This window comes from Lepisma saccharinum, chromosome 3 (assembly GCF_977018435.1).
Source record: "Lepisma saccharinum chromosome 3, izLepSacc3.1, whole genome shotgun sequence".
NCBI lineage: Eukaryota > Metazoa > Arthropoda > Insecta > Zygentoma > Lepismatidae > Lepisma > Lepisma saccharinum.
Window position 1 is genome coordinate 59,101,938 of NC_139231.1, and position 24,128 is coordinate 59,126,065.

Below are 24,128 nucleotides of genomic sequence, written 5' to 3' on the forward strand. Positions count from 1 at the left end.
CTTATGTTTGGGTGGAAACTCTGACACAGGTCTGGAGCAAGCCTGGGAAATTCATATTGATGACCAACCTCCCCCCTCTCAGCAACATATCCATGCCACATTTCCGAACAGAGTTTCACATTTTGGCTCATTATTCAATTTGTATGACACCCAGGAACATGAAATATGTTTCAATCTCTTTGGAAACGACCATTCTTTGAAGAGAATACTAAGGTTTGCGCCTTTTCACTAAAATAGCGGGAGAAGAGGGGGCAAACCTCCGATTTTTATGTTTTTTTCATTGAAATTCGGTGGTTGTGCCCTCAAAACCCCCTTCCTCCGTTCGGCGATCTGAATTGTACACGGTTGCATGCTCTGATGTTTTATCTGTAAAACAAAACTTATCCGAAGTAGATTGCTCCCATAGTGCCCGAGTTATAACAATTTTCCTCCAAAAATGCAAATTACCTATTTTTCGTAAAAAAAAAAATCACATTTTGGCTTATTATTCAACTTGTATAGCAGTCAAGAACATGAAACATGTTTCATTCTCTTGAGAAATGTCCATTCCTTGAAAAGAATACTAAACTTCGCGCCTTCATCCCAAATAGCGGGAGAAGAGGGGGCAAACTCAAGATTTTTATAGTTTTTAATTAAAATTCGGGGGTAGCGCCCCCCAAACCCCCCCTTCCTAAGTTCGGCGTTCTGAATTGTACACGGTTGCATGCTATGATGTTTTAGCCGAAAAACAAAACTTATCTGAAGTAGATTGCTCCCATAGTGCCAGAGTTATAACAATTTTCTGAGCAATATGCAAATTATCTATTTTTAGTAAAAAAACAGTGTTTCACATTTTGGCTTATGGCACCCAAGAACATGAAACATGTTTCATTCTCTTTGGAAACGTCCATTCTTTGAAGAGAATACTAAGGTTTGCACCTTATACCCAAAATAGCGGGAGATTTTTGTTTTTTCTATAGAAATTCGGGGGTCGCGCCCCCCAAACCCCCTTCCTTGGTTCGGCGTTCTGAATTGTACACGGTTGCATGCTATGATGTCTTAGCTGCAAAACAAAACTTATCTGAAGTAGATTGCTCCCATAGTACCTGAGTTATAACAATTTTCCTCCAAAAATGCAAATTACATATTTTTCATTTTAAAAAAATCACATTTTGGCTTATTATTCAACTTGTATGGCACCCACGAACATGAAACATGTTTCATTCTCTTGATAAATGTCCATTCTTTGAAAAGAATACTAAAGTTTGCGCCTTCTCCCCAAAATAGTGGGAGAAGAGGGGGGCAAACTTCAGATTTTTTTTTTATTGAAATTCGGGGGTCGAGCCCCCCAAACCCCCTTCCTCGGTTCTGAATTGTACACGGTTGCATGCGCTTATGTTTTAGCTGCAAAACAAAACTTATCCGAAGTAGATTGCTCCCATAGTGCCCGAGTTATAACAATTTTCTGTTCCCGTGCAGAGTTCCATAACGATATCTTTAAATAAAAAAAATTAAAAAAGTCAATGAAGACAAAATTCCCTGACATTTCCCTGACTTTTTTTGACACCTCAAATTCCCTGACTTTTTTTGACACCTCAAATTCCCTGACTTTTCCCGGTTTTCCAGGTCTGTCGCCACCCTGAAATATGATTGGATCTAGTCCAAATTTCACTGTAAATTATTTTTAATCTGAAGTTTTTTCATGAATGCTAATGTCATTTGATCATCAGAATGAAGCTGAAGCGAACTTGATTCTTTTATTCTATGGGTAGATGAGCAATATTTTACTCACTGACGGAAAAATATTCTTGTCAAATCAATTGTTTGGGGGAAGGGGGGCGAAGTTGGGACACACATATTTTTCTGCCTGAGGCAGGGAATGGATTCTTTTTGCACATTACGTGACTTGTGTGTTGTAAAGTGACTGGGTCAGGAAAAATGAGTGAATAAACTAGGGGTGCAGCAATATTTTCTGAGAGCAGCCAAATTTAATGCACATCTAAATGCCATTAAAATGCGGGTGATCTAAGCTACCACATAAAGTGGCTCTGGAGCTCATGCAGCCTAAAATAAATTTGTACCTGGGGGTAACCTTGGGGGGTAAAGGCTGCCCAAGCATGGTGCTGATCACGTCACCTCCAAATTGGCAGAGATTGAAGATTATGTGGGGTAAAGACGACCAGAGCATGGTGCTGATCACATGATCTCCCACATCCCCTATATATGCATCATGGCATGGTGCAAAGTGCATGGGGAACTTTATCTTCACCTTTTTCTCATTAGAAGGGGGGGGATTGCTTTCTCATGCCCCCTATGGTATCATCACTAGTCTTGTAATTACTTAAAAGTGCCAGGTATTGCTGCCCCGATTTTCTTGCTCGTGTGGAAGTCAGCCCCCTTACATGAGACATCTTAACCAATTAACATAAAGGCGAAAAGCGATCTCCCGTCATTTTTCCTCTGACGTCTAAAATTACGCAGTTGCTCAACCTTAATACGCGCATTCAGGTAAGAAGAAAAAAAGACTTGAGCCGGTTTCTAAGTCTTTAATGCCCTGTCGGAAATCTTGCTCCTATGTCTGAAGCATTATATGATAACATGGGAGTGTGTCAAGCAGTGATCCTTCCTCCCCCTCTTTCCTTCTTTTCTTTCTACAACTTGGTCAGGCCGGAATGAGCACACTTCTCATAAGACAGCATACCGCTCCACCATCTGTTTGTCTCCCCCTTCCCCTCACGCCATTACAAAAACAGGTCCGAGGGGTGTCTGCCAGCAGTAGGCAGCTGGCAACCGGTGCCAATGTTAAGTCTCCCGGCTCCAGAGCTATGACTCATTCAGTCTGAAGGGAAGAAAAATGGCAGTGTTTTTGAATCTTGTCTCAGAAGGTTGTTTTGCTTTGACGATTAGGAAACACAAGCAGCAGACACAATGTAAAAGTTAAAAAAATGGAAGAGATCATTTTTTTTTCTTGTTCTGCCTTCTGATAAATGCCTTCAACATACAGAGCAGTGGAGGAAGGAAATGCACATGATGCTAAGAATGATATAATTGCCGTTTTCTTCGGAACCATTCACGTACTGAAAATAAATCATGCAATATTAAAACGTTGATGGGAAGACAATAAAAAAGGAAACACTTTATTTACGGGGAAACTATTGGTGGAAGGGGTGTTTGCTCTCCACAAGACTTCTAAATCCAATAATAAAATCGTCGATTAATATGGATGTAAATAGGGTCATAATCCCCTCCCCCCTTTTGGCCAGTATTTCTGAAAAAAAAAAAGGAGAACATCATAGGCAGGAAAAGATGGCAAAGCGAGGGCTGACTACTATAAGAAGTATATGTAACCCAATCTCCCCTTTCAAAAATCCTACGTGCGTCACTGATAAATACTTGTCGTCTAAAAATGCATAAGTTTGACAAAGCTTGTTTTGCTCACTTCATGCTGTTGGGCTGATCGGGACTGGATACATATGCAGCTCAAAGTGGAATCTGAACCATTCTGCATGTCTTCAGGACACTTTGATTGCAGTATATAAAGATGCTTGACGTCCAGCTATAAATGATCACCCCACTCCAATTACCCGGGACTTCAAAAACCAGCAACTAATTACCAGTTTACAGAGTAAATGGAGATCCCGCACAATCAAATGCATCAACTGAACCTAATAGGTGGCAGTTAGAAGCAGTCATCCACCGTCCCTACCCTATGAAAGTGGGTCCCGTTAATCCGTCATTGACTTTCACAGCAGGTCTTGCTTTTTTCATCAGAAATTCATAATCATACTTCTATCACGTTGTTAAACAATTTTTGACATAATAAACCCCTAAAAAGTCGATTGTGTAGTCATTTCTTAGACACTTGAGTTTCACCCCTCCCATATGCTTTCCTGCTTTTTACGTTTTTTATTTACGGGCCCCTGAAAAACGTAAAATCGGGGTTTGACTGTATTGCATGTTCCAATGTAATACACATATGGTCATTTGTTTGTGTACAGTGGGATCCATGAGTATTACAGTGCAAATTGTCCATGACTATTTTCATTAATTTTTCTCTTACATCCTGTGTGTTTTTTAAGCGATGGATTTTTGTCAACAGCTTGTTTTGAGTTTTCTTTTAATTCTTGAAGCTCTTATTGGGTCAAATAAAGTGCATGAACATAGTGATGGACAATTTGCATGGTAATACTCATGGATCCCATTGTACATTCAATTTAAGAAGAATGTGGACAAATGGATGCTGTGAGAATTACTACTATCCTACTGGTAATACTGCAGCCAGACCTCTGTATTCAAAGGAGCAATAGAAAGAGAAGGGAGAGAATCTGTCCAGGTTGGGAGCTACGAGTCATCTCAAACTATCATATATGAGTCATCTCAAACTATCGTAACACAGGCTAAGGTTACAGATTCCCATGGCTTTAGGACAATACGAAATACAAAAACTAGGGCTGATATTTTTCTAGGGTATTTCGTAGGGTCCACAAAAATGCCACCCAACACTTTTGTGGAGTCTAATTACCCTGCAAATTACACAAATTTTGACATTTCATTAATTTTACTCCAGTATTGCATTAAAAAAATGTCTGGCACTGTGGCCACGTGGTCTAAGGCATCAGACTTTGGGTTTGAACTACAGGATGTGTGCTGGTTTGAGTCTCCTGGGGTGAAGCATAATAACTTTCTTTTCTGAGATTTCGGTCAGTGTATGGAACTGGTGGCGACCCAGGAAGCTACGAATGAGTAGCGTAACCCAGTCATGGAAACCTACGACGACTGGAGATTCACTGTGCTGACCACATGTCAGCCCATAACTGGTTGGATGATTGCCCATCTCTGCTGAGGCATGTGGGAGTGAGGCCGGCAATTGGTACGTAGGCCATGGCACTCAAGGGCTGTTGCACCATGGGTTATTATGATTATTACTGCATGAAAAAATGATTTAGCGATTACATGACTGTCATTTTAAAGTACAATCTAATTCTGTAAATAGTTTAAAGCAAAATTCTAGTCAATTGATGTGATATAATAATTAATATTAATCAATATTCTGACCAAATGCTGTAGTTATCAGCGAGGTACATACACAACTTCTACAACAAGGATTTGATTGAGTTTGTGTTTCTAAGTCCACTTTATGCACAGTAAGGCTAATCGGGACTGGACCTACATTTTAAAGTGGGATCCAAACCACTATGTACATCCACCAGATATCGAACCTGGGACACCTTGATTGATTGCAAGGCGATGAAGTTATCACTACACCATTGGCCCCCTACAACAGGATGAATGATGAAATACTGAATTCATTACAAACAAATACAAAGGACCAATTCAAGCCCTATCCAGAATTTGATAAAACACTTCATTAGTCTCTCATCAAATTAATGTCTAGTGTAAGAAACGTGAGATTTGCAAAATCACCAATTCAGTATTCCTTTGCTTGTGAACAGCAACTGAAATATAATTCTGCCCATACATACCTCTCAACAGCACAGCTGGTGTAATTCTCATTTGAGGCTTCAGCCTTTATCATCATCAGAACTTCCGGAAGTTGTGTATCTTCTGAATCCACCATCAAGCCAATACTTTGGTCATCTGCTACCACCAACTCAGATCCACTGACAGTGTTCACTTCCTGCTGTAATAAAAAAACTTCAAATTTGGAAAAGGTTTTTCACAAACAACATACACAACCATGAAAAGTTAATTTATCACTTCTTACTGTATATTTGGATACTGATAAAGACATACTTGTAGTAAATAATAATAAAAATAAATAAAAAATAAAAATAAAAATCTTGAGCAGAAAGCAAACAGAATTTTGGAACAATTATCTCATACTACTACCATTTTTTACCATTCTGAAATTTTATTTGGACCTGCAATTCTTTGACGGTAACAGGGTCATCTAAATTAGTATGTGAATATATATATATATATATATATATATATTAAGTTACACAGAATTATTATTTTTTCTGTAGTTTAGGGCTGATACAAGCATAAAATTGGGCAGAATTACTGGTGATGGAACTGCACCAATAATGTTTCACCACTTCAAACTCTACTTGGTAGACATTGTGCTGAGATTAGTTTTATCTTGAAGAGTCACATCTTTTCCAGAGCCTCTTTGAAATTTTTCAGTAAGCAAAATATTTCATGGTGAAGGTTTCTTGGATCAAAGTTACCATGGTCATTGACTAACTTCTCTCCAAATCTCAATGAAGTTTGCAGATATCTCCATCAAATGCTTCAAGTGTAATTTCTATATTTCTTACTTGAAAATAATGGTGTGAAATGCGAGATTTAAAAATAATAAAAAAAACAAAAAAACAGCAAATTCAGACAAACCTTAATCATGTGTTGTTTTCTTAATCTTGTTCTTAGCACTTCATCAGCCTTAACACTCTGATCCACAAATTCCTGCCAGGTGTCAATATGTCTCTGGCAGGTTCTGCATACTTTTGATGGTAACCCATCTCCTGGTGTTACCTACAAAAGATAAGAAACATATTATCAAAATGTGCACTTTGGGGAAGGTTTCACACCATAGTGACAAGTGGCACTTCACCACTACACCATACTCCTGACCATATAACACACTGAGACGACACAATGTATGCTACTTGGAAATTGAAATGATTTTAAAGTAGTTCAGAATAATTACAAATTTTAAAATATAGTTTTTAATTATAACTTGTCATATCAATCTTACCAGAATTTTTCTTTAAAATATCCAAATATCCATAATTTAAGATAATAATGACAAAATGCATTTCTCCCACAATCCTGTTGTCAAAAAAGGTAAAGTAAAGGAAGGTAAAGTGCTCCCCTGTGCTATGCACCATGCCATGAAGGCATATAGGGGGTGTGGAGTTAGGGCCCCACACTTTCTTGATCACGGCCAAAGATGGGGGTGATGTGATCAGCACCATGCCCCTGGCTGCCTTTATCCCACAGAGTTTCCTCCAGGTACCCACTTTATATGACTCTGGGTGGGTGCCAGAGCCGCTTGAACAGGTGGAAAAAATCCTGGTTCTCCCCCCGCTGGGGATCGAACCTGGGTCTCTCGCATGGTAGTCAGATGCCGTAATGACTGAGCTACCGCAGCTATCCTGTTGTCAAAATTATAAAAATTATGCATACATTTCAGTATATTTAGACCTCACAAAAATGTTATGTGGCATTTTTGCAGCCTCTGCAAGACACCCATACTCCAGAAATGCATTGGCTGATGTTGAAAATTAAATTTGAACCAAATTTAATCAAAACAATCCCTCGCCTCGGTTGAAAGATGGCTTACAATCAACAAAATCAGTCCAGTGGAAGTAACTGAGGTATCCAAGTGATTGTCTCGACACAATTAGTTTCAGTCTGAAGACAAATACTTCATACAGACAGAGGGATTAGCATGGGTAATCCTCTTTCTGCACCCATAGCCAATACTGTGATGCACTTAGCCGAAAAAGGCATCCTAAAGACATCCTTCCCTCACTAGAACTCCAGTACATAAGATATGGCAGATATGCAGACAACACCATCGTCATGTACAAAAATGATGAAATCACCCCAGGCTTAAATTCACCATAGAACTGGAAAATCAAGGCAGCATCAACTTTCTAGACCTAACTATCAAAAGACAAGACAACACATTTACCACCACAATCTACAGAAAACTAGGGGCAGGGAACCAGCATATTCACTCACTCTCACTGCACAAGTGAAGAAGATCTGAGAGAAGACGTTACCATAATCACAGGCACAAGACTGAAGAATGGGTACACAGTGCATCAATTTTCAGAATGATGTAGCAAAGCAGAGATGCAGGCTTGACGGCCAAACTATCACCATTGAACCGGCAACATTAAAATGAAATGATTTGCTTTCCCTTACCACCATAAGACATCCAACCACCTTGCCAAGACACTGAGACAGCATGACATCAAACTAGCAGACAAACCAGTGACCAAATAGCCAGTGCTCTAAACAAACACATACAATATTTCCTCTCGCCCCTCGACAACCTAGGAGTATATGACACCTAGTGTGAGTGCAATTCACATTACATTGGCAGATCTATGAGAACCATCAATGAGCCTATACAACAGAACTTATCTGATGCAAAAACATCCCAATCAACTACTGGACTGGTAAAGCATCCCAAGTTCTACAAAGACAATATCAAATAAGTTTCATCACACACACACGTTATACATCATCCGAACATCGACAGCGGTCACGCACATCCCGTGTGGCTTCCGCTATTGCAACAACTTAAACCCAGTGCATGCAGCAGACAAACTGGCTACACTAGCGCTCCTAGCAGCATGCAGGGAAACAACAGTAACGGGAAGCCAGACCAGCAGTGAAGCAATGAGTTTCCAAGCGGATGGTGGCAGAGATCACCAAAATTAATAGAACCTCTACAAGTAAGGTTTGCATAAAAAAAATAGTAACTCACTTATGTCTAATTATTATCAACCGTGTATTTTATTTCAATAACATGTAAAAGTAAGGGTTTTAGATTTAGGGCATTTCACTCCATTTACTTAAAAGGGTTCAAAATGACCATATGCACGGAAGCACCAAAAAATGTCAAATGAATGAATCAATCAATATAACAAACTGCATGACATTTCACATGCCAGCCTGTAGATGCATTACTAAACACTGCAAGAAAGTTAATACAGTAGCAAAATACATACTAATTGTATTTTCCTTACCACAATAGGCAAATGCTTCATGATCTTCTCACTCAAACCTTCACATTCAAATATTGGTAAGGTATCACCCTTCTCATTTGCACACACACGGCATGTCTTGGAGAAATCCTGCTCCCTCAATGCAAAATCTGTAAAACAAGCAAATAGAACTGTATTCACCAAAATCAGCCAACCATAATGAAAGGAAATATGAATTATATTTTGTAACACATAATGCTATTGTCATGTAATATAAATAAGTATAAAGTCAGATGTCATATAGCTGAATTATGTGCAAGAATAAATGAAGGTAGAACACTCATACAAACAATACAGTGAAATCTCAGTTATACGTTTTGTGTGACAGAAGGGAAAAAACGTATAACTGAGAAAAATGTATTATTGAAAGATAATTAAAATGGTACAATTAAGTACAAAAAGAAAGAAAAGGAGTATTACATATACACACACACACACACACACCAAAGTTTCTAAATCATTATTAATAATTCACAAAATCACAAGAAATAGACAGTGAAGGTGCCGGGGGTGGACTAAGGTTTACCGCTTAAGTTGTTCAGCTAATTCCCTCTAAAAAAACATGTTCAGCATTAGGATGTTTATCTCGATCTTATGTTAACTCTATCATTTCCCACTTTATACTTTTTCCAAGCCTTGCCAATGATAAAATTTGCCAGAAGCCTGTTCTGTATGCCAGGCAACCTATCCCTCTCCTCTTCCTTGCTCTTGCAGCAGTCTTATTCATTCACCATGCGACCTTGAACTCCTGCCTTACAATCGGGGATCAAGCACATTATTGCCACACTGATAGTCACTAAATGCTGCTTTCTGCTATGGTTTTAACTAGGGATCGACAATATCGGAAATTTGATATCACCATATATCGTCAAGAAAATATAGTCACAAACAATACAATATTTTTTTCCGTATTGCGATATCGGTGATATATCATCTACACAATACATACAGACACATCCAGACACCCACTTGTGTCTATATATCTACCTACAAATAGTAGTTGTGTCTGGGGTTTCGACATGCTGACACCACGTCACCCCAATACCAGTTGAAGAACTCCACACCTCTAAGTAGGATTGTGGGAGGGAGACTGGCAGTCAGGAGATAGGCCAAGGCCTTTTCAGGGCTGCCGTGCCAAGGAATATTATTATTATGTTTGTGTGTACGTTTACACGAGGAGAAGGGAACATAGATAATGTCCCAAGTTCTATTGCTGAGAGGAAAATGTGGTTCGGATCCCATTTAAACTGTAGATTCAGTTCAGATTATCCTTGCTATGCATAAAGTGGACTTCAACGCCAAACTTAAACAAACAAGCACATGTATGATGAAACAATATTTCCATATACACAAATTTTGCAGTTAATTCCAGTGACTCTTCTTCCAAAGAATATTGAACTTTTCACCTTCAGTTGTATTGCACAACGCGTTTTTAGTACTGATTATTGTAATCAGCGAGTTTTAGCCGCAATACGACGAAGAAAATAAATAAGTTTACACTCAAAATTAACTCTACTGTCAGAAGATCTGTGGGTGTAATATTTTTATTTTCATCTTGCCAAACGAACAATAACAAAATATAACACTACAATCGGTTTCACGACTGGTAATAAGGAGGTCCCATGTTCAATACTCAGTCAAGGCGCATAGTGGTTCACATCACACTTTAAAACACTGAAATACAAAGCCAATGAAATAATTAATGTGTTACACGTTGGTAAAAAAAACTGTCCACGAGGAGAATCGAACCTTGGACTTCAGCTTACAAAGCTGACTTTCAACCAACATGGCCACAATCCACCGTGAAGAAAACAAAGCTATTCAGGTCCATAAGATTACATCTCTCCTTGACCAGCTGAAACTTTTGATGTCGCTTCTCGCTAATTACATTAATTTGAAAGCAATACACTTCATCAAATAGTGTTTGTGTGCTGTGCACATTGCTAACAGAATACAAGTCAAGCTTGTGCATGAAAATGAAGGAAAACGTTGTGAAGTCGTGCATTTGTGGAAGGTGAGTGTTTCCAACCCTACATCGTGTTCTAGCTTCCATCAACATGGCGGATTCTGCTATGTGACGAGGAATCTTATTAACCAACGGCACATATATTATATTATTTTTATACTATTTATTTAAAAAAGAAGAGTCATTATTCTGGAATCTACGGAGAAATTCATTCAGCCGGTAGTGATTTTACGAGTCACAATTCTATTTATTTTGTTCCATTACGAAACCAACGTGCACGTGTAAAAAAGGAAAGCCCGACAATTTTCATTTTACAAAAATTCCATTTACTGTTAAGTTAAATGAGAGGACAACCATTGACTTATTGCTAATAGCCTGGTTGAGTGATGTGTGTGTGTTTGTGGGGGAGGGGTACCTCCATGTGCCTCCCTGGCTGTGACAAACATTTCTTGCTTCAGATTTCTATTATTTTTTCCATCACATATTCAGTGCCGACTTTGCGATTATGTTTGCCAAAGTGGATGGCGAAGGAGTTTATATATTCTTCAAGCCTTCTCCCAGGCTAGGATAACACTTTTCCTGAAAGAAAACATAAGTTTTTTTGTTGTTTTTTTTGCATCATTTTCAGAAATTAAAACAGCACTATTTCTGCCTCGCTTATTCAAATTGTTGAACCCGGGGCCCTCGCATTCTCGTCACAAACATCAAAAATGAGTTGTTTTTTTTAAAATATACTTTTCACGAATTTTTCGCATTTACATTACTTTCAATGTAGACGTGGACAGTCCAGTTAATTAATATTTACGCTGCAATCTTTCCGTTAGCCCTCTTCTTTGAGTCTGAGAGAGACAAAATTCCACTGCTAGTTTCCGAACACTTACTTCGGCTGTACTGCCAGACCCGAAGCTGGACTTCAACTCAAACGAGTGTGCCACTTTCTGTGAACAGAAGTGTACAGCAGAAGCAGGGTATTTTTCTTTGAAAACTTCTTGCACCTGAGTGTAAGAATTAGTAGTAAAATACTCTTTAGCAAAGCACACACGCTGCTCCAATTATACACCATGCCGAATCAATTTAAAAAACAGGCACAGTAGCGGCGAAAATGAACGAACAGAATTCAGGATAACAAGGGGCAGTCTAGGATTCTCTCAAGAGTTCAATTTTGGCACAAAATCTTGATTTATGATTTTTCACGTAAATGTATGGCCAATACTTAGGCACATGTTGCATGCGTCTGTTGACAATATTTCGACCTGCTTGTGTTGCCATCTACGGAGATATGTCCCAGAAATGTCACTTTTTCACTTAAACCATAAAATCGTCAGTCAAAAATCCATCAAATATAGCACATGACCAATATTGGTCGTAAATAATAGATTGATATGGCATCACTCATCAGACATCTAATTATGACCCTTCGATAATTTCTTAGATATTTTTCTCACTCAAAAGTTCATTTCTGGAAATATTTTGGCCTTCCGCCAGTTATTAATTTATCTAATTTTTTGTATGGCATAAACTGATAATTTTATGCAATGAAAAATGTCTCAATGTATGAGGCTTTATAGTGCAGAAAACCCATTGTAAATATCTCTTACGGTTTTCATGATATATATTTTTAAAGTTTGGGTTGTGCGACTTTTGAAACATTCTGTATAAGAAGCTGAGCATCACGGTATTCAAAACATCGCTAAATCATTTGAGAAAGCAGGAAATGGGGGACAAAGAGTAAGTAATTGCTACTGAATCTATGGAATGTTCACAACATTGATAAAAATATATATATATATATTTCCTAACTTACGCTATACTGCAATTTGAACTTAGAATCTTCAGAATTTCGTACATATTACAGCAAAAGATCAGTCGCCAGGTTGAAATTTTTAGTCGCCATGGCAACCTGACAACCGGGATTTTTTGAGCCCTGCCCTTTACAATGTACGATTAAACACTTTATCAAGAGCTTCCCCCCTTTAAATTTAATACTCAATCCTACAACCAAAGTGTTCATGCCAATTTTACAGTTGATATTGAAGAGTGGATATTGCCTCCTCCAAAAAATTAATTCTCAGTCTCCACACCAGAATTTCCGCAACAGTCTAAGACAATACTAATACACAAGAATTGGATACACACCTCAATTTAATTCTCAATCTCCCTCTAACTAAAATACCAGGCCTAATCTAAGACCTAGTTGGATGTTTTATTCAGAATCCCCCCCACCTCCCAACCCACGTGTCAATTAAGGCCTAATATGTAAGAGTTCGATATTCCTCCCTGCCCCTTCGATAATACCCTTAAACACTTTCTTTTCTTCATCTAATTGATTAAATATCCTGCATTTAAGGTGTATAAGTTTTACGTATATACTTTGGAAAAATAAAAAAAATGTTGAATTTTATATTTGAAGGGAAAAAATCCCCTCCAAAAATCTCGATGGCGCATCGTGTGCCATAATCACCCCCTGTGGGCACCCTTGGGTAGAGGCACATAATGGTTCAGATCCCATTTTAAACTCTAGGTCCAGTCCCAATTAGCCTTCTGTGCATAAAGTGGTTTTGAAACCTGTAGCGCACGGAGTCTCACGTGACTTTATTCCGATTGAAGCCAGCTTCTTTTCAGGAATGAGTTTTCAAACTTTCTGCGAAGTACAAAAAAAATCGTAGCTCGAGAACTAATTGTCTTAGACAGATGAAATTGGTTTTGTTTTTTGTTTTCTTTCTTAAAGACAGGGCTTTTAGCAGAGGTAAAATTTAAACATTGTGGCTCCCAATAATAAGCGTTAAGGGAAGAAGAGGAAGAAGAAAATTGACTTAAAAAAAAGGCATATAGCATTACCCTGTGGCCCTTCAATGAAGTGAAATGAATGAAAAATGTATTAAGTAATGATGGTACATTTCTACAACCATTGCCAGCTTCGAGACAATGTCCATCGACAACCATTGCCAGCTTTGAGTCAATTCCAGAATGTTGCATTAAGCGTCAGCCGTATGGATGCTGGATGAACTCAATTCGGAAGGAAGCACAACACACACTATGTGGATATGTAATGTTAATGTTGCAAATTTGAAAAAAAAAAATGGAAAATTTAGAAACGTTGGGCCTTTGCCCCTGCTTCCCCCGCTGGACCCTTAATTGTCGAATGTTACTTAAAATGTTGCTTTTTGTTCATTCTTACATTTAGACTCTACAATTTTCAAAAAGATTCAGTTCATAATTCGGAAAAGAGAGATGCGGTAGTATATAAATATGGAGAAACTAGTACTCACTTTATCCATATTTATTAAGATTCACTTGTTGAGCAGTTATATCCTTTTATCTTCAATTTATCCTATAGTAACAAAAGAGAAACAAAGGGCTTTCTCAAATGTCGCAGAAAGAAAATGTACACACAATGTGTGGTATGATCGCTGCTTTTTTTTTTTCAGAACCATTCATACACTAAAAATAAGTCACAGTGTTCAATAATTTGTTTATCTGCAATTTCATTTGAATAAAAAAAAGTGATGCAGCTTATCTGTCTTCAACAACTGTATTATCTTACTGTATCATGGTAATAAGACAAAGTGGAACTTTTCCCAACCTGGAACCTGCTGTTTACTCCCCCTCCCTTCCTTCAGCTTGTTTGTAATGTTTAAGACAGGCTGGGAAGTCTGGCGCCAGTGACTTGTTTGACAGCTTCAAAGATATCAGTTTCTGATCTGTTCTTCACACTTCGCAACACATAATCTTCATAAGAAAAAAAAATTCCTTGCGAAATCGAGGGTGGGTTAGATGACCACCGAGCCGGATGCTTTTTCTTTTTCTTTTAAATAACCTAACCTGTTGACGAAGAGCCAAATACCTTGTTCCGCGAACTATTGGTTAAAGTTGTAGATTCGACACTGTCAAAGTGTCTTGTTTCTTTAATCTGAGATTAGGAATGAAAATTTTCTGTAGTTAAAGAATTGAGCATAATTAGTTTGAATTATTTCCTAATCAAATTTAGTTTGTTTTTACGCAGTTATATTGTAATCATAATGACGACAGTCATTTTCCAAAAGTTGGTGCTGATAGCAACCCAAGCTCCAAGCTAGTTTCTAGAAACAAATCTACAATACAATTACCTCCAATAATTGTTGCATGTGGGAAGAAAAATAAACAATAATAATCCTATCCAAACATCAAAATTTGTATCTATCATATAATAGGAAACAATGGTGTATTGTTTAACAAGGACAAAGCTAGTTATGAACTAAATGTAATGTTATATTACAACATTACATGCTATCTCTAGGAAACCAGAGTCATGACCTTTACGATAAAACTGAAAGGTTTTATGTATATACACACATATATATATATATATGTTCGATCAGATGTTCAGGACAAAACATTCCGAAAGCAGAGAGCAGTAAATTCGTAATAGGTAAGCTTTTGCCCTTTCTAAAAAAATACCAATCTGTGTTCATTTCGAACTTGAAGGGAGAGAGAAATCGTAGTTTAATAGAATGCAAGTATTTCTTTCTATGTAAGAAAATAGCAAAAAATTATTTTGATGGAAGCACACTTCTATAGTTCCAGCTTTACTTTAGCTGTATAGGACTTCTGCTTAGATTAAAGGGCACGGTTAGGTTAATTGGTACTTGAATATTCTCCCACAGGGAATAGTTTCTCTCTCTCTCTCTCTCTCTCTCTCTCAAAGGCACTCCCGTGTTCAATTCTGGTGGGAGCTCCAAAATGTCAGTGTTCACCCAGTCTCGTGGATCAATTGGGAAATCACTAGAAAGGAATAGAAGCAGTCTCCGATCTGGAAAGTCTGAAAAAGGTGCCGATGAGACTCGACGTGTTGACCACCACCCTACCAGAAGAAAAGCAGCTCGGCAGAAGTTGGCCAGTTGTGTCGTGAGGTTTGTGCAGTTGTTTGTGTGTGTGTAACAGATATATTCAAATTGCCACTAGAATGTAATGGAATTATTAACTTTCTTTAATTTTAACGGTCATCGGGTGGGAGACTTTAGAGAGGAGGGTGTTTGGCGGGTGGGTGGGGGTGTAATCATGCTCTCGGCATGAATTACACCGCACAAAATGGCAACCTGAGTGGGCTGGGTGGGAATTGTAGGGTGGGTGGGCTCGGGCCCTCTGACTTTGGGGTGAACATGTAATAAAATGGCAACTGAATGGATTTTTATTTGCGTTTTAAAAACTGTTCATGGAGAGCACCATAAATTGGTTGCTGGAGGGTGTGTGAGGGCAGTGGAGGTGTGAGGGAGGGGTACGGTATATCCATGACCTCCAACCTTTTCTGTTGGGATTCAAGGAACCAGAACATTATATCAAGCACAAAGAGGGGGGGGGGATGGCCGGGTGGGAGGTAGAGGGAACCCTCTGTCAGAGGTGTGCAGGTTGCCCAAATATTTTTACGCACATGAAAATATAGTAAACTTAACAAACGATAATTTAGTAGAGATCTGAACATAAATCCAAACTCATTCAAAAAACCAAAAACGAAAACATCCTGACATTGTAGTTCTGAACATTCTGCCTCAAAACGAAATTGCCGTCCATCAATTAGAACAAGAATGTAACTCGGCACATTTGAAGAAAGGGTCTAACAAAAGGTTGTGCTGAATTTTCGCCATATTGTCTTGTAAGGTGCTCGCCACTAATCACAATATCTCCGGCTTTCATCTGTAAGTTGAGTGATCCTACTAAAGGAATAACGAAAGGATGGAAGCAAGTTGACGCGTGCCTCTTGAGATAACTTATTACGAGATATAACACTTTTGTTTTTCCGTTGAGATTTTCAGTCTCCAGTAAATATTTCGTAATCAATCTTAAAATGAAATGCTGAAGATTAGTGAGGCGGATGTTAATGATGTTCTCGCCTTGTCAAGAATTTGGAAAGGACAGTTCTATTCACCCAAGTAGTTAGTTATTTTACACTACCTTTTATCGTGTTCAATTCTGGTGGGAGCTCCAAAATGTCAGTGTTCACCCAGTCTCGTGGATCAATTTGGAAATCACTAGAAAGGAATAGAAGCAGTCTCCGATCTGGAAAGTCTGAAAAAGGTGCCGATGAGACTCGACGTGTTGACCACCACCCTACCAGAAGAAAAGCAGCTCGGCAGAAGTTGGCCAGTTGTGTCGTGAGGTTTGTGCAGTTGTTTGTGTGTGTGTAACAGATATATTCAAATTGCCACTAGAATGTAATGGAATTATTAACTTTCTTTAATTTTAACGGTCATCGGGTGGGAGACTTTAGAGAGGAGGGTGTTTGGCGGGTGGGTGGGGGTGTAATCATGCTCTCGGCATGAATTACACCGCACAAAATGGCAACCTGAGTGGGCTGGGTGGGAATTGTAGGGTGGGTGGGCTCGGGCCCTCTGACTTTGGGGTGAACATGTAATAAAATGGCAACTGAATGGATTTTTATTTGCGTTTTAAAAACTGTTCATGGAGAGCACCATAAATTGGTTGCTGGAGGGTGTGTGAGGGCAGTGGAGGTGTGAGGGAGGGGTACGGTATATCCATGACCTCCAACCTTTTCTGTTGGGATTCAAGGAACCAGAACATTATATCAAGCACAAAGAGGGGGGGGGGATGGCCGGGTGGGAGGTAGAGGGAACCCTCTGTCAGAGGTGTGCAGGTTGCCCAAATATTTTTACGCACATGCAAATATAGTAAACTTAACAAACGATAATTTAGTAGAGATCTGAACATAAATCCAAACTCATTCAAAAAACCAAAAACGAAAACATCCTGACATTGTAGTTCTGAACATTCTGTCTCAAAACGAAATTGCCGTCCATCAATTAGAACAAGAATGTAACTCGGCACATTTGAAGAAAGGGTCTAACAAAAGGTTGTGCTGAATTTTCGCCATATTGTCTTGTAAGGTGCTCGCCACTAATCACAATATCTCCGGCTTTCATCTGTAAGTTGAGTGATCCTACTAAAGGAATAACGAAAGGATGGAAGCAAGTTGACGCGTGCCTCTTGAGATAACTTATTACGAGATATAACACTTTTGTTTTTCCGTTGAGATTTTCAGTCTCCAGTAAATATTTCGTAATCAATCTTAAAATGAAATGCTGAAGATTAGTGAGGCGGATGTTAATGATGTTCTCGCCTTGTCAAGAATTTGGAAAGGACAGTTCTATTCACCCAAGTAGTTAGTTATTTTACACTACCTTTTATCATGAAGGCTAATCGCAACTTTGAGGTTGAATTGCAAATTGATAACACAAAAACACAACAACCACAAATAAACATATGGATAACAGAATTATTTGAAGGGAGATGACATATTTTCAGTTAAAAATGGTCACAAAATATAACTTTTCACATCGTCCATTAAATCGCTATATCTAAACCCATCAATTGCTGTACATGACCTATACTGGTCTAAAAATCATAAAGTAGTATAGCGCCAATCTAAAAACTGTGAATTTTGACCCTTGCAATGATTTTGATAATTGTGTTAATTATACAGTAGATTATAATCTACTTTACGCCGAAAGTGACAAACTCACTCCTACGGGGAGGAGAAACTTCGCATAATTCATACTTCTTAAAATTATAATTCCGGTTATAACTGTGAATTGACTTGGTATGCACCACAGTCAAATTTTTAGACCGTCACAAGATATCTGCGCTGTCATGCCACCTCCGCTACATAAATCTACAACCACTCTCATGGATAACTGTCTTACATCGAGCGACTGTTTCTTTGGATGGTAAGTTAAAGTATGTTCCGTGGTTGACAGCAACCCTAGGTGAGTTCAAAAATCGCATTGTTACTGCTACGCAGTCATGGTAAAGAGCATGATCAAACGTTTATCCAAATTTCTTGGATAAAAGCAAGGAGAAAAGCATTGATCATATGGGTGTATGATTTGATTCATTCTCTTGGGAATATAAAACTTCCGATGGAGTAGAAAAATATGTCAACGGGAAGAGGACAGTTTGAAAATGCATTTCACCAGCGGAAAAGTCGAAACTTCCATTTGACTAGCCGTAACTTGATGTTGAAGTTGATTCTCCATACGGATAAGACTTGTCCAATGCAATGCAAAGAATAAAAGCAGAATTATATAGCACAGGCCAATCTGGTTCAAGGGTGCATTGCCCATTCCCTGCCCTCCGATGCAAACGACAAAAATAGAATTCCAAGTCGAGAGTCTGGTCCCATTGTTGCAACTGATAAGAAAACCTGTACAGGAAAGGGTGGCACATGTTATCATCACGGAAATCTAAAACTCCAAGAGTAGCATTCTTCCGAACAAGCAGTTGTTAAAAGAGTATAACTGAAGTCTTTTCCTTGTTGGAACTTAACTCGTTGAACGTACAACTGGAAAAATCGTATATCTGAAAACATATAACTAAAATATAATAGTAGACAGCCTTACGGGAATTGGCAGGGACCGCCAGAAAAAAAAAACGTACTATTGTGAAACATATAAATGCAATTTCACTGTATTTTTGTAGGATTGCATGCAACAGAACATCTCAAGACAAAAACCAATATTTTCAATGCAATAGTAGCAGAAGTGTGGCATTTAAAGGGAAACTCAATCAAAATTATGATCTACACAAATGGATTTTTGGGGGCACTCTGCAAGAATCTCAAGATGGGAAAAAACAGAATGAAATAGTGTAATTAGAGAATGGATGAATGTGCAGCATTCAAACATTGATGAAAATTGTAAAGGAAGGAAAAAAAAAGTAAAGTGCTCCCGTGCGCTTTGCACCATGCCATGAAGGCGTATAAGGCGTAAAAGTTGGTTCAAAATATTGATAAATATTAGTGGGTGAGTATTCCACTCCAATTATGAGCATCAATTTACCAGAGTTTTGCTTCAAAATATTCAAGAAATACATAGGAATATTAAAATAGTTTTTCCCCAATACTGGTGCACTGCATTTTTGCAGACCCCCATGAAAGACCAAACTGCTGGAAAAGTATCATCTGGTAATGGTAAATAAATTCCAACTTCTGCTAAATGATGCCTATATTTTACAATCGAATTCTTGCATATTACAATTTCTGAATAACTTTTGTTACAATCTTCAAGCATCGATACAGGTGAAAATCGTTGACAGTATCACCATTGGTTCAAAGTGCTATCGACTAGTAATGCCTTTCCAAATGTCAGTTTTTTTTTACTGTTTCTGTAGTTTTTTTAGAAATATCAAATGATTGTTCACTTAATGAATATTGTAGTAATAACTGGTTAAGAATTCAGGACTTTGTATGCATGACAAATGAGCACGAGCATGTCCACAACTGAAACATGAGAACTGACACTTACCTGAATCTGGAAGAATTTCACCATTCCTTTCTTCATCAGTCTTATTTGCAACCTGAGGCTGGTTAATACTGCTATTTGATGTGTGATTGTGGTCTGGGTTTTCGGTTTTAATATTCACGCCACTTTCATAACTAGCTTCAATTTCAATAACTTCATATAAGCCTTCAATGTCACTACTTTCAAGGGCAGTCTTACTTGTAATACCAGTGCTCTCAGGTTCTGGATTTACATAAACTTCTGCAATGGATTCACTCTCACACTGGCACATGATACAGTTCTCTAGATGACAGTTCAATTTTGTCCTACAACAGAAACAAATATGTTAGGATTACATATATACAAAAATTATTTCAATGCTTACAACTAACCTTTCTTCATGCTACGCTCTCACAGGGAAAACCATTCATCAACCTTTCAACAATGATATTCACCGATTCCAATGTTGTCAGTTTACTGATTCGTATGCTGATACTTGAAACTTGTAACAATTCAATACAATTCACAGTATTTATGAATTTAAATTTGAAAAGTTTTCCATTGGTTTTTATATCAATATAGTGTCATTTAAAATATTCATATTTTCACGAGATAATAATTTAATCCCCCTCTACAATCTTGTTACAAAAACAATCAAAATTATGCATTTTGCATAATTTCCAGGATATTTAGACACTGACATTTTTAGACTCCACAAGACACCCGAACTCCAGAAAGTATTGGCTGATGTAACTGATTAAATTCCAACCTATACTTTCCCATATGTATACTATTAGTATTGGCCAATAATGATAATATTGATATTGGTATCAGTATCTGCTCATTACTACAGTGCGTTCATTTCGATCTTCAGCTGAGAGATCGGGAGAAGCGTGGCGGGCGGCGCTGACGGAGATGCCGACATTTGCGGCCTGTAATGCCCGCTTATTTTTAAGAACATATGCAGACATTTATATAAATATTGCAAAACGAGCACTAACCTGTGTTATAAGAGTTGTTCAAACTGATGTCCACCTACATTCACACATTCCTGGCATTGATTGATGAAATTTTGATACACACGCAAAAGTTCTTCTTCCGTAATTCTTCCAAGTTCTGCCCTTATATTGTCTTTTAGTTCGTCGATGCTATGAGGGTTATTTCGGTAGGCTCTATTTTTTAAGGTTACCCAGAAATAAAAGTCACATACGGTAAGATCTGGCGAACGTAAAGGCCATAAACCTCTAGAAATTATTCTGTCATCAAACACCACCCTTATAGTGTCCAAAGAATCAGCGGCGGTATGGGCAGTGGCCGAATCTTGTTGAAAATACCCATATTGTCTTTTTTCGGAGGGGTTAGAGAAGTTGGAGCAAAAGTGCCAAGTGTGTAGACCTTCGGGGAGAATACATTGAATAGCCTGAAACTTTCGTGCCTGGAGCTAAAGTCCTTCTGGGTCAGGCCGAGAACTTATCAGCCCCCCCCCCCCCCTTCGTAACGTGAATCTTGCGGCTGGCATTCCAATCGTCTCACTGACACAACACACATACACACTGCAATAACACAAACAAGTACAAAATTAACACGCTCTTGGTTTACATCTGCTCGCCACTATATTCACAGCTCGTGTCTTCATCTAGTCGCGAAGGAACAAAAGACTCGAGCTCGGAGATTTCGGATTGCAAGGAAGCTCACGAACAACATTGACTTTTAACGGTTTCGTCTGCAGCGTAATCTTGATACAGTGTTGCACATTCGAAACCTCCAAACGATCCCCATCGGCACAAAACTCTTTCAAGGATATAAACTTAAGCAGGACGTTACTGTTCAAAACTATGATTAAAATGTTTATTATCTGTGGCTTTTAACATCGTTTCTAAAGCGTATTTTTTTTGTGTATATAAGGGCAGAACTTGGATGAATTACAGATGATGAATTATAACACAGGTCAGTGCTCGTTTTGCAATATTTATATAAATGTCTGGATATGTCCATAAAAATAAGCGGGCATTACAGGCCGCAAATGTCGGCATCTCCGTCAGCGCCGCCCGCCACGCTTCTCTCGATCTCTCGGCTGAAGATCGAAATGGACGCACGGTATAATTTATATCAGTAGAAGTAGTACAGTAAGTTGTTAAAAAAAAAGTCAAGACTACATTTAACATTTTAGTCTCACATGCTGATCATCTTCAGGAACTTAAGCAGTACAGAATAAAATATTGGTAGGAATGCGAGTAAGATCAGGTTAAAAATATGAAGAAGGTAAAAATCCCTGTCACCTATTCACATAAAGAAGGAAATCCCTGTCGCCCATTCACATCATGCACTGACTGCTGTAATGCATAATTTTTACCAATGTTTTAACCTGTACTTGTGAAGTTAGCAAGTGAAACACCAAAATGTTGAAAGAATAGAATGACCAATTTGTAAGTACTCCGACCTTCTTCTACAACTTGCTACATTAAATAAAACAATAATGCAGACCTTTCTGAAAAAAATTCTAGAAACAGTTTTCACATATTTATAAAGAATAAAGTTGGGCTGGGATTTCTATGAACTAAAAACTTCAGAAATACTTATGTCATAAAAATTACCAAGATATGACATACAATCTGAAATATAACCTAAAAATTATGAAACATGCCTTTTGTTAAGGCCATGAGGAACAGTTTTAGTGTTCAGCCAGACACGAGGTTCTGGAAAAGACCCTAAAGCATCTCTGCCCAAATGACCTTTCCCGACAGAGAGCTGGAGAAAGAGAGGTCTGTGCGCTAGATGGTTGTAGGAGGGAGAAAACTTCGCATTAAGCTTATGGGAGTATTATTTTACTTGTTCTGTTAAGAATATCAAACTTCCAATGGCATAGAAAAACAAATGAACAGAAAGAGGACACGAAGATTTTATTTGTCATCACGAAAGTCAAAAACTACCATCTGATTAGCCGTAAACTCATGCTGAAGTTGTTACATTTTTTTTTTTCCACATGGGATGCATGGGATTCAGAAAATCTTATTCATCAAAATTTTCAAACAGCGTCGCTAGCTTATTTCCCTTACAGTTACGGTTCTTACAAGCACAAACACAATTTTTGCTGTAATGTTTCGGGAGAACACATGCTCCATTCATCACTTTATTTCTAGTTTGAATAATTGTTAAAACTAAAAACATAACAGCAGAAATTGTGTTTATGTGCTTGTAAGAACAGTAAACTGCAAGGGAAATAATTTTACAACGCAAGCAATACGTACATACAAAAAATTAGCATGAAAAGCAATTACAAAAACAATCACTCTACCATTCTACAGAACACAAAGAAAAGTAAAAGTGGGGCAATATGTAAAGTAAAGTTAGCCACTTTTACTGAAAATATTGCATCAAAACTATTCATGTTGCAATATTCAAATAAGATTTTCCTGTGTGCCATAGGCTGAGAAATATGTTATACTATGTAGCAGCAGGAAATTTCATGTTGGGAACATTATAGGGCTCCTCTATTTTGGTTGGAAAATTAAGTAAATAAGTAACATTCCAAATTAAGTAAATAACACACATTACAAAAGAAGACTTTCCCATCGATAACATAGTATTTTTCCCAGTATTCAACCAGAGAATGATTTGACACCAATTACACCAGTCTGACAGTTTTTGCCCCCTCCCAAGAGACTTGTTACTCAAATATTAAATGTAAAGTGTGTGTATTTAAACGTAAATTACATGCAATTGCCACTAACAAAATATTTTTGTCTTCTCCCCTCCTCTTTTCCTGCATATTCATTTTTTTTATGGAACCCTTACTTGTCAGTCCACTTTCATATACTTGAACGCAAAGAAGAAAATTCAAATACCTAAGTTATATAATGTGTTGCTAGAACCAATTGCCTACTTGGAAATAGCAACACTGCTGTTTTTCTGGTGTGTAGTACATTTTAATCATCTTTTAATGATAAGGAACAATTTTCAACTACGCTTAGCACAAATGTAGGTACTACATGTCCAGAAAGTAAATGCTTGGTGGTTGTGGTAAAATGTGGACCTAACGTTGGTATGAGAAATTATTTGCAACATGTAACAATGCCACTTTGCATTTACAATACATGAGATTTGTCACATTAGAAAGTCTAGTTCCGAGTTGCAACTAGTGAGAAACAGCAGGTATGTTAACAAAGTTTG

At 38.0% G+C, this 24,128-nt stretch overlaps 1 protein-coding gene across 1 annotated transcript in view; it reads right to left on the reverse strand.

The window, feature by feature from the left end:
- LOC145985549 (uncharacterized) overlaps positions 1-24,128 on the reverse strand; it is a 105,926-nt gene that overhangs the window by 15,791 nt on the left and 66,007 nt on the right. Inside the window, exons 5-8 of the mRNA XM_083119618.1 lie at positions 19,983-20,284; positions 8,706-8,833; positions 6,334-6,474; positions 5,463-5,620 (exon numbers count right to left, since the gene is read on the reverse strand). Coding sequence (XP_082975744.1) covers positions 5,463-5,620; positions 6,334-6,474; positions 8,706-8,833; positions 19,983-20,284 — 729 coding nt within the window. The remainder of the gene's footprint in view (positions 1-5,462; positions 5,621-6,333; positions 6,475-8,705; positions 8,834-19,982; positions 20,285-24,128) is intronic.